The following is a 12779-nucleotide window of genomic DNA, read 5'->3' as shown; positions in this document are numbered from 1 at the left end:
ACATCTGTCATCACAGCAAACCATGGCCCTTCACCTGACTTTAGATCATGGAATGGGTTGCTATACTTATCTGAGATTTTTTTTTGGTCGATGGTGGGAGAGGAAAAGGAGGAGGAAGGAAGCATCCCTAAACAACATCATGGCGAAAGCCTCATCATTCAGATTTTTGAATAAATGAGTGTCCCCGTAGAAGTCCCTGCAACAAGGGACTGCACTTGCAAAGAAATTGTCATCCTTAAGATCTGAAAGACTCCCGCCATTTTGAACTTTTTAAAGTGGGTCAAAGAAATCTCTGGGAAGCTTTCTGATAACCGTCCTTGGAATGACTTGAGATTTCTCAGACTCCATTTCAGCAAGGTGTGGTTTGAGGAAGTGATAGGGCCCTAACAATATCGCTTGAGGAATGAAGATGGCATCATTTTCTCTGAGAGTAATTGGCACCATGAAAATGCTAGCAATCCCTTTATCACTACCCACTTGTAAGATGTATGAATCTTCTTGGTTTTTGGCCAACCATTGTGAAACGTCAATGGGATCTTGACTGTCCATGATACCTTTCAGCTTAGATGTGCACAAACTTCACCAGGATGCAGTAACGGGCTTAAGGTTATTATGCCCAAGGCATTTTTCTATTTGAAGAAGCTGATTTTTCCATATAACAGCAGATAATGTTGTACATCATCGGCATGACCACAAAAACGATCCTATCCATCGCGTGTTTTGCCTGGATAGTGATTGACCGGCATGGAGACCTAAATGTGGAATAGCTGATTCAAAGAAAATATAAGAACCTCTCTTTATAATCTTTAATTGATGTCGGCATCATGAGAAAATGCTAAAAACACACAAACAGCGAGAAAAGCCTTACTGACTTCAAGATTGGATTCCATTTTGCCCCAGCGTAGTTCTCACAATCTCGACACAAGCAGTAGCAATTATTTGATTACTTCGCTATGCACGTTCATTCTGTATTTATTTTTTAAACACCCCCATAGTTGTGAATATTACAATTACCTTCTCCCTCACTAGATTATCTCTTTGATTTTATCTTTGAAGTCAAGTCATTCTAAATTTATTAATAACAGAGACTTCAAATTCCTTTCTTTCGGTTTGTCGGAATAGTGTACTTTGTTTTGGAACGCTCGCAAATGATATTCTCTTGTCTTTTACTTAGCTTGCGAAATAATCGCATAATTATTATGTTGTTTTAAGGCAAATCGTATTCTGTGGCTTTATGCTTAAAGTCTGTATGGTTCCTGGAATTTAAAAAACTAAAATTTCTACGAATCTTGGTTTAGACAAATCAAGGTTTTGCAAATCTTCATTCTAATTTTTGGGATTTTACTTAAATGGTTTGTTTCACTTGGAAGATGCATGTGAAGGCACATTTTTATGAGTAAGCTTAGAGTTGAAGACAAATATCAAAAAGTAGTCCAATCTATTGTTTTCACACTCCTTAAAAGACATAACCAGGTTTTGATTTTCAATTCCTACTTGCTAGTAGGAAGTTGGAAAACCTGGTTTTGAGGCAAAATTGGAACTCAGGTTCGTTAATTCCATTTTGCGAATTTTGAAACAAACACAAAAAAATTCAAATCCGGATTTAGAAAAACCAATCCCTGTCATCTTCCAGGAACCAAACGGACTCTTAGCCTCATATTCTATGAGAAGAATACTCCCGCTGCTTCTCCTGGGAACACCTTTTTATTAAAATAAGAATCCGGTTAACTTGGTCAAAAGAAAGTGACTCAAAAGCAGAGAGGAATGTTGAAAGACAAATGATGCATTTGTAGCCGAATCGAGGGATTCTCGGACGGGTTGGCGACAATCAAAATTAAATCCCACGCAACAAATGAGGTTGAATATTATATTCAAAATATTAATCTCATTTCCCTCATGTATAATAAAAAATTTTAAAGTATGCATGATTAATCTTAACATTAAAGGGAATTAAAAAAATATCAGAGAAGCAAAGCCTATGCCGTGAGAAATCATGTGACGAACTTCTTCTTCATGGCAATATTTCTCGTTCATGTTAAAACTATTGCTGATACAAATCACTACAATCTCCTCAAGCAACTTCTCATTTTAATGAAGATCGACCATGCATGAGGTTCGACCTGCGGAATGTTCAAAATCCTTGAAAACAAAAAACCACTATCAGTTGGATAAGATAAATCAAAAAACCTTTCCCAACAACCAGGAAATCGCATTTCTGGTGCGAAACACAACTTTAGCAGCCCGAACATCTGTAGGGAAAGTTAAACAAGTCGAAACAAAACCCTTTTCTTTTGTCGGCAGTGTGAAAGAGGTCGAAAAAAATTGTTTATCTCCAACGCGAGACAAATCCAGTGGGTAGTACCCGCATAGGGAATTCCTTATCAATTAATTAAAATTGTTAGTACATGAAGAATATAGTATCATTCAAAATTATTATATCATTATTTTGTGCTTACAATGATAAACTAGTACGTTTTTAATAATACAATTATTTTTTAGATATAATTTAATGTGAATAAATTAAATTATAATTAATTTTTTAAATCATTAATAAAGTCTTTATATTAATACTAAAAAAGAAATTATATATCAAGATATGCCATTAGAGGCAAGAAGACCCTTGCATATGTCATGGACATATCCATGCCAACCCAGTGAAAAAAAAACCTTCCCAACAAAAATTGCCACCCAACCCTTTACATACATCATAGCAAAATGACCACATAATTTACATAAGTATGATCCATACACCTAGACTTCCAAAACCAAACCAAACGCTACTCAACCTAAACTTATTAAAACCACTTCCCTACATCTTTTTTGGTAAAATTTAGAACCCCAATGCTTGCCCTAACAACACTAGCCTTGCAATAAGCCTACCTCCCACCAGAATCTTTCATACGAGAAGAAGCAAAGACACATCAATGCTTGTTCCAGAGACATCTATAAACTTAGCTAGGGAACCCATCACCAAATCAACACCTGGCCCAACTCCCTGCTAACTAGAGGCATTTGAATCCATAGACAAAAAACCACCCCCAAAACAAGGGGCTTAACTGACACACTCGAACCATTAACTAATACTGGCTAAGAGTAGGCTCAGCCAACTCTTAGCCAATAGCCTGAGCCTATTGCATAACAGTGGCCCTAGGCTATTGGCTAAGAGTAGCTAGGCCCATGTTCATATGATTCGATTAAGCTTGGCCCCAACAGAACCAACACCATCCCGCTCAAAGCTCCTCTTTTTCTATTTTACCAAAATTTGCCTTTAGATTCTCAACTTCCTATCCTCACCCATAACCGCATTTGACTTCTAGGTTGTCACTTTGCACTTCCTCTCCACTCAGTACCTAATGAAAACTTGATCCAACTCCATAGCATGCAAGAACTCCAGCAACTTGTAGCACCCTTTTCAAGAAAATATCTTCAATTCTTCCACCCCACTTCAGCTCTACACATTCTCTCACCAAATACATCACCTCTAGTTTCAAATCAACCACCGTAAGTGATAAAGCCAAAAACAGAGATGAAGTCTCCAAATTTGACCTTGGATGTTAATCTTTTTGTAGATATTCTTCACTAAAAAATAACTTTAATGCCTCCTAGAAAAATTCTCCATCGAACGTGAACACATTCTTGAGCCACATGGTTGAAATCAAACCCTTGAAGCATAGGATTTTCCCATCTGTAGCCAAGGAAAAGTTTGCCTCCATCTTGCCACTACACCTCTCTTCAGTGCCTCAAATTTTTAGATAAAAATAAAATTTGGAAGGTGAGTATTTGAAAGTTTGTGACAAGGAACAACTCCTAATGTTAACTACCATTATTACCCAATCTTGCCAATCTACCACACATGCCAAAACTATGGGTACTTAGTCATCTACGATCTCGTCTACCTCCATTTAAATAAGGAATGTCTACTTTTAGAGATTTTGATGCAATGGTGGCATCAGTTTGTACAGGTCTAGGTTGCAAAAATCCTCCTCTAAAATACAAATTTTCACATTAGCTCCCATCTTTGACAATGTGTATGCCACCTCGTTGGCTTCCCTTAATACACGTGATTAATATAATTCATCAAATTTGTCCAACGAACTTTGTATCAACATGCCATGTTTATCTAATTACCAAGTTTCCATTTCACCTTGGGCGATGTCATTCAACACTAGTTGCAATTCACCTTCCAAATGGATTCTTCGACCCCAATTCTCAAGCCCAACAGTACTGCTTCTACTACAACTAGACACTCAGCCTGATTATTGGTTTTTCTACTATCCTTTTTATCACTATTGCTAGTATTGCCAGTCTCATCCCTAACAAATACACCAATCCAAGAGGGTCCCAGGTTTCCTTTGGAAGTCCTTTCAAAATTGACTTTGATCCAACCTTCCTCTGGAACCTTCCACAAATTCTTTTCTTGTTGAATCTAAGAGGATTAAGCCCACGAGATCTATTATAACAAAAATTATAAGTAATTTATAATTTTCAATTTATGTAAAAAATTTACTTCTAAAATATATTTTAAATAGATTAAATATGTTATTTAATTATTATTATTTTTTATATGAATAAAATGACCATTTAAAAAACCTTTATTAAAAAAAATTGTTTCAAAAAATTAATAGAAAAATAAAATGAACAAAATAACACAAATAAATATAAGAGAAAAAAATAATTATAAAAATTAAAAATTAAACTAGTTTAAAAATTAGAATTAAAATAATCTAAGAAAGAAACTAAATTAATTTTGAAATCAAAAAATTAAATTAATTAGCAAAATCAACACGAATAGAAGTAAGAAAATAAACTCAAATAATTACAAAAACTAAGAACTAAAGACTTGAAGGCTTGAGTGCTTGAGTGCTAGTGTGTGTGGAATGATGTCATGAATGCATGATGCAAAATGGAGCAAATGGATGGGCTTATAAAGGGTTCAAAGTGAACTTTATCGCACAATTTGACTAAACCTTAAATAACTCCTTAAATCAATCCTTGAATAGGGCTTGAGAGGGGAACAAAAATGGGTCTCAAGCATGGATGCACATCATGTTGATCTCTAAGCGCAAGTTTCCTATTAGTATCTAACACTTAGTCATTTCCATGGTAGTGTTGGTCAGTCATCACTATGGTGGAGCCATCTAGAGAAGGTCAAGCTACAAAGGACTTGTTTATATTTCTTCACATGTTGAACAAGTCAAAGGTTGTCAAGTACCCCATTAGAGAAAGTGTCAGGATGCCAAGTAGAATAGTAGATATTGAGAATTTGGAAAGTTAATTAATGTCAATTGAATTAGTATATGTCGAGCATATAGAAGCTGAGTGCCAACATGAATGTTAGTTATGATTGAGCGTTAGAACATTCAAGTGCTGAGTAAACCAGTTTTGACATATGAGTTTTTAATGATGCAAACACTTATGTAAATCATTTTAGCTGACTTCTACATGATATTGAATGATTGTAGAGATAGTTAAGGACAAAATTACACATTTTGGATGAAGACATTAATCCAAAGATAAGCATATTAAGCAATCATAAAATTAGAAGGATTAAATGACAAAAAGATGAAATATGGATCGTTGATTATGATCTACAACTTTCTACAATTATCTATTTAAGCGGGGTTTCTAACTGTAAAATCATTATGTGTGATGAATGGAGAAGCGGAGGAGTGAAAAAACTTAGACCAGAGTAAGGAAAGCTAAGTCAGATAAGAGATCAGACAAAGCAACCAAAGCAGTGAAGGATGAAACAGAGTATATCAGATAAGTAGGTCAAATAGAGATATTGAAGAGAGGAGATCCATAAATATCTTGTAGAGAAAACCAAACGATCAAGTACTAAATAAATTTTAATAGAGACTGAGTCAGGGAAAAATTCTTAACAAAGTGGTTTTAGTAGTCCTATTTAATTCTTCTAACAGAGTCCTTACTTTATTGTAAGTATTAAATCCTTCAATTAAGGTATGACCTAATAGTCTTAAAAGATTTTAATAGAGCATACCTCTAACAGGGTAGGTCATTAGATATGATCAAATTGTAGCCCTAACAGGTGAACTTTTATTATTGATATAGTAAAGAGTTATGGGTTTCATCCAAGCATAACTTTAAGAAACCCCCTACCCAAAAAAATTATAAAATGTTGGCAAATCCATCATTTTTCAAGAGGAAAAAAATATTTTCACTTGGAAAAATTTTCAATGTACAAAAACTTTGTTTTAATTGACTATTTTTTTCCAATGTGGAAGAATTTGATAAAATTAGTGTGATTAATTCCTTTTTTTTTAGTGAAATACATAACTTAGGAAGCAATTTTTTCCTCTTGAATGTAAATAATATATAAATTATGAGGTGATGTTTCACCATTTGATGGTAAAAAATACATAATTAATGAGGCAATTTTTCCCCTTAGCTGGAAAGGGTACATAATTAATGACGCAATTTGGTGGCTATTAATGCAAACAAATGTAACACATTGGTGAATGTTGTACAACTTGTTTTCAAAGCATGTGAAACATGACAATTAATTTCCTTTTGGCATTAAATGCATGCTTTATAAAACACAGTTGCTGACAAAAATGAGAACGTGTACTCAAAGCACAAGGTTTTCTCTAGATTAACAACCGTGGTTGGGAAATTTGATGAGCATCCCAAGACTTCATATTCATAAGAATCCAAAAGGACAGGCATGAGACCCTATAGTGCACCTAGGGTAGGTTGGGTCTGAAGAAGATTAGTATGATATTATTAGTAGCATTATGAACATTATGTGGAATCTCTAGATAAATTATCCTAGGTATATCAGTGACCAACATGAACTAGAGTAGGAGGTAGAAAGGGAGGTGTTGGACCAGGCAATTCATGATTTGTGATGACAAAAGAGGCTCAATCCACATGCTGCAAACATAGAACACCTTGACAATTTATTGGTAATGTTTCAAGCTATGTGGTGGGTACTTCATTAATTGCTTGTTTCCCAAATCATTTTGTAAATTTTTTGGGAAAATTCTGCAAATTAGTTATTAGTTACCAAAGGTACTGAAGCTTTTATGTACCCCTTCATTTTCTATAAGAAGGGGTACCAAGACCCTTTGGGACTTGTATTTATAGGATATACAACATATAATAGATACAGTTATAAGTTATTGTACTTTGTTAAATGTTCATAGAATATAATTTATAAGGTTATGCAACTATTTCAATTTTCTAGCTTGATTGTACTCATATTTTTCAAATTAATATAAATCCAAACTATTTTATGCCTTACTGGATGATGTTTGATCAAGGTATTTTTTGCCTACTAGACTTTATCTCGAAAGGCCCTCCTTGTTTGGAAAAAAGTACATATTAAAACGTATTACGTAACAACTACAAAATGGAAATGGGTAATAAATACAACACAGTGGAGTTGTACCGAACAATAATATATCGTTTGATGATTACATATCAATGGTGGAAGTCTTATTTCGGGTCGAATGCCTGAAATGAAACATCAATCTAATTTTAATTTCCATAATGGTGATAAGTGTCCACTATCCTCACCACCACCTCCACTTCACACTTGTAATGTGAGTTGGCATTAATTATATGTCCATCACTGTCAATTACATTCCCTTTACCATTCACTTCAAATGATTCACTTTTTCTTCGGTACTGAAGAAAAATTATAAACTATAATCCTACATATGTGGGAAAGATTTCCAAAGACTTTCTACTAATAGAATTTAACTTTAAGGACTAAGGTATACAAAAGGTTAAATGAATGCCATGGCAGTCGACCTTATTAAGTTATTAGTAGGCTCTTTTCTTTGTCATTTGTCAAAAAAAAAATTCATTGGATTAAATTGGTTTATAATTATACCCACTAAACCATTATGGTGTTCAAAATGTCATATTTATTATTATAATTATGATTCTATTCTAGCTTTTAATTTTTAATTAATTAATAATTACAAAAATGGTTGACTGACTCTCCCTCTCTTGTACTATTTTGAAAACTTTTATTTTTCTAATTTTCTTGAAAGACTTTGGGTTTTCCTAGACAGTAAACTGAAGAGAGGTAAAGGCGGGAAGAAGGGCCCCATATGTGGAAAATTTGCTTGCTCGCTCCCTAAATGCAGACAATTCATAGTGGAAAAAATATGCGAGAAATTTCCACTCTGCTTTCATATCCCGCCATTTCCACTTCACTCTAGGAGTCATTGATAAGTAAGTGGCTGCCCTAATCACCGCCGATATGCTAACAAAATGGTTTTCACCTATGCTCTCGCGCTTGTTCAAGGAGCTACTGGAGAGGTTGTTAGAGCACTTCTCTCTAGGCCTATTGATGCGGGTGTCGATACCCTTCTCTTAAGCTATCAAAAATTGGGACAATGGGTGAGTGAGGGGTTGTTATGCTTGCAACCCTCATCTTCATTTGCAGACTCATACATTCCAAAACTACCCAAACATAGCATGGGTTTGGAGAATCAAGTAGGGGATTTGAAAAGGCGGTTATTTGAAGATAATTTCAATAAGATCAGAGTGATGGGAATTGCGGGCAATGGCAAAACAACCTTGGTTGCTGCTGTCTACAGGGATTCTGATGTCCACCATAAGTAGACCATATATTTACTCTTTGAATCAAGTAATCTCGTAAAATGAATTTTTTGGGAGTTGCTCTCGAGAGGGATGCTGAAACCATAAGTTAACCATTTACACACACCCACATAAAAATTCATGCTGAATCAAGGAATTTTGTTAAATACTTGTTTTTGTATTGTTTGGGCTTTGATAGGAATTAGATCTGAGAAGAGGAGGCTATTTTAATGCTGGCCTATATTCGCCCAAGTGCTTGGAAACCTATTTCGCTGCTAGGTAAAATGTTCATCACTTTAGCAATCGGATGCAGGAACTCTATGTGTTCCATCGCACTCAGATAAGCCTATATTCAAAACATCAATCATACCCACAACCTTAAATGTGGTGTGACGAGACAATTTACCTCTGGTTTGTGGTGATCTTTGTGTATAGGTTATGTTTTGACCTCCTTTTTAAGTATATAATCTCATGCTTAAGTTAGGGAGCTGCTCTAGCATGGAAATCTTCCTCAGTTAGTCAAGCAAGGGAATCCTTTTCCATTGGTATTTGTTAACTGTGTCTCGTCTGCTATTGATGAGCTCTTCATTGTGTGAACCATCTCCTATTGACAAGGCTGAATAGTCCTCTTCCATCCTCTCCACCTCACAGTGCCTGAAAATGATTCATGCCTTAATGTGGTTTCTGGATTCTCTTCTCCTTCCCCTCGATCTGTCTTTGCCTCCTCGAAGTTTTTGAACACCATCCATGCCTCTACATTTGATGTGAAATCCTCTCCCCTTCCCCTCTTTCTCTTCTGTCTTCATTGAAGTGCTTAAATACAATTGAATCCTCAACTTGCTTATGTCAATGCAATCTTCTCCCCCATATTCTCAATATATCCTCTTCCTCTCCTTCTTCTTAAAGAGCTTAACAGCCATTCATATCTCCTCTCTTCCCTTCAATAACCCCCTCTTCTCTACTTTTACACGTATGAAGAGCATTTATTCATCATCTTGCTTTACTTGGTGTAGTCCTCTCTTCTTCCCCTTAATCTGTACTCTTTTCTACTCTGCTCTCCTCTTCCTCTTAAGTTATCCTGTTTGGTCACTCCTGTGAAGACATTTGTCCTCCCCTTCTCATCTTTGATCCATCCATTCGAGCCCCTGATCTATCAAGACCTTACTATCAGGTCAAGTGGCCAATATGCGGAATAATTATGCTTAGGATAGCTTTTATTTTCATTGGGAAGTGGGCTTGTCCTTTGATATAAAAATGACAAGTTAGAAAATGTTTCCAATGAGGAAGTGGTGTGTTTAGAGCTTCTAGTTTGGTTGGCAAAGTTGCGTGGGGATTTTTAGCCTGGCTACAATCCTACGTTAAACTTCTAGGGAGACTAGAACATAAGACTTGATCTCACTTACTGTAGTATGCTCTTTGTGTTCACACTTGTGTATATTGGTAACATCATCGAATTGTGATTAGACTTTCCCGTCAACCTCTCAATAAAGAAGTCAAATTTCCATATCTTGATCCTAACTTACTTCCCAATGCATTCTAATGACAACAGTAATTGGAGAGTTGAAAGAATTCATATATTGCTGTGGTGATTATGAATCTGCATATGTGCTCACCCCTTGCAATTTATTGGCCACCACATCGCAAAAAAAATTGCCCTTAGTAGGAGAGGAAAAAAAACACAAATACGATACAAACTCAATGAATTAGCAATTTAGCAAATAAACTTATTTATGTTTCCTAATTAATTACTAATGAGACCTTACTTATACTTGTCTATCTATTGGAAATGACCCTTGCGTTCTTTTCTGATTTCCCTAACCTTACGTGCTCCATTCTTCTTCTCAGAACGTTTTGGAGACAAGATAATTTTTCAAATAGTTTCACAGCTACCAGATAACAAGACGATTCTTGAGAACATATGGAAAATGATTACTGGGGATCAACCGTTTCTTGATTCTCAGAGTGAGAGAATTCATGAGGCTCTTCAGGAAATACTCAGGCTTAAGCAGGAAAATATTCTAGTCATATTAGATGATGTGGGGCCAAATGTTAATCTCGAAGAATTGTTGTTTGAAGCAGAGGGATGCAAGATTGTTACATTATAGTCAGGGACAGTGTCAATTCCATACACCTTGATAGCACTCATTATATGTCTTCACTTGGAGATGAAGATGCTCTATCCCTCTTTTGTTATTGGGCCTTGTGACAAGAAAGCATTCCAGATGGATGGTTCAACAAGCAACCAGTAAAAGAGGTATACCTATGTCTATCTACATCTCATTTGTTGATTTTAGTGAACTTGAAGTCTGCTAAATTTGCCATAATATGGCATTATATTTTGCTAGCTAATATTGTGTAGATCTGCTATCCATTCTATGTTTGCAATTTAAGAAGCATGGTTCATTTAGTTCAATATGTGTAGATCTGAATGCCACACTTTGAGATTATATTGGCGCTAGCTAGTCTATACTAATAGGTAGCAAAATAATGTCTAGGATTGCCACTTGTATTGGAGGTGATTGGACGTTATTTACATAAATACAGTGAAAATGCATATTGGGAATACGCCAAAAGGCAACTTTCACAAGGAAGATGAATCAATATTAGATCTTATGAAGAGGATGTTCTCAAGCGCCTAGCACTGAGCATAGAAGATCTGGACAATGATACAAAAAAATGCTTTTTCGAACTGTTATTGTTTCTTGAAGTTAAAAAAATCCCTGTTGATGCTTCGTTTAATATTTGGATTCATGTTCACAACTTAAGCCTAGAGCATGCGTCGATGATTCTTGTTGATCTTGAAAAAAGAGGGCTCTTGAATTTGGTACAGCTAACTCATAATTCAAGGTGAGTGTCTTCTTTTAGATTCTTTTGTTGAAATTGCATTTAAATATGTAGCAGAAAGATATAGATAGTGATCATCAAGCCGAAGGAGTAAATCTCCCATTTCTTCTAGCATGATCTAAATGGAGTTTGGACATGTAATCGTTTTACTTCAAATCAAAATTTGTAATCATTGAGATGTTGCTACTTCATTTTGAGAACTTGAAAAAGATGTCTCACTGAAGATTGAATGCATCTTAACTCTTGCTTTCCCAGCAATTGTGAGATATATTCAGTTCAACATGATATGTTGCAACATTTGGCTATTTATTGTGTGGAATCTGCGGAAAACAACCAAAATGACAAGATATGCAAAAGGTTGAGATTATCTCCATTCTCTTGCTGGGAAGATCCCTCACATGGAGATATAAAAGCTGTTGAGATTATTGCCATTCGCACAGGTTGATTGCTTTAGATTGGTTTATTGATATTCACAAGTATCAAGCTTCAAGAAAATGAGTGAGGCCCATCAAAATATATATATTCCTTCTTTAAAAGGTTTTGAATACTTTTGCAGGTCCAATGGAAGAGAATAAATGGCCTAAGTTGGAGTTTTCGGAGGCCCGTGCTCTTGTATTGATATTTGATGGAAATGAATATTTCCTTCCACCATTTGTGCAAGAAATGTCTCTGTTGAAAATTCTTATCATAATCAACCAGAAATCTTGTAGGGCTATAATTGACGGCATGTCAACCTCTAGTTCATTGGTTCAACTAAAGAGCCTTCGGCTTGAAAAATTGATTGTCCCTGATCTAGATTATTTTCAATATTTAGAAAATCTCAGGAAGCTCTCATTGAGTCTCTGTAGCACTGATAAGGGACGATTGGACATTGAAATGTGCTCAAAGCTGCTTAAACTTGAAGAGAGTAATATTGACTACTGTGAGGATATTGAGGAATTTCCTGTTGGTATTTGCAATTTCACTTTACTGAGTGTTTACAGGATCACAGAGTGCTTAGCACTACCGTCAATATTGTATTTATTTCATATGTTTTAATTTTTAAATTATTAAGGGTTTTAGTCCCTATCTACAACAGACACATGAGTGATCATGCTGCAATGTTCTTTTCATGGTAAATTGTGCCTGAGCAATAATTAAATCCTTTCGCTCGTGCTTTAACGTGTTTTCCTAGAGTAAAAAATTAGCAGATCAAAATTTTTCTTTTTCACATATTACATTTTCCTGGGTCTGGCAAATGGAAAGGAATTTATAAATTCTTAAGCCTTAACATACATCTAGGAGATGGTGGAGAACAAACAGAATCAGTATAAGTACGTAATTTTTGGATTTGATTGTGTAGAGTTTTTTTATCATTAATG

The 12779-nt window shown here is 35.3% G+C and overlaps 1 protein-coding gene across 1 annotated transcript; it reads left to right on the top strand.

Annotated features, from left to right (window-relative positions):
- The first annotated feature begins 11356 nt into the window (after positions 1-11356).
- Positions 11357-12456, top strand: LOC149555855 (putative disease resistance protein At5g47280). Its single transcript, XM_089829578.1, has 3 exons — positions 11357-11421; positions 11674-11858; positions 11975-12456. Exons 1-3 carry the CDS (start codon positions 11357-11359, stop codon positions 12454-12456), a joined length of 732 nt encoding a protein of 243 aa, XP_089685704.1.
- Positions 12457-12779: the final 323 nt, after the last annotated feature.

Source organism: Cupressus sempervirens, chromosome 5 (assembly GCF_028749045.1).
Source record: "Cupressus sempervirens isolate cs-2001-9-10 chromosome 5, ASM2874904v1, whole genome shotgun sequence".
NCBI classification, from domain to species: Eukaryota; Viridiplantae; Streptophyta; class Pinopsida; order Cupressales; family Cupressaceae; genus Cupressus; species Cupressus sempervirens.
The sequence above is the reverse complement of the archived record's forward strand: the minus strand, read 5'-3'. Positions and strand labels throughout refer to the sequence as shown.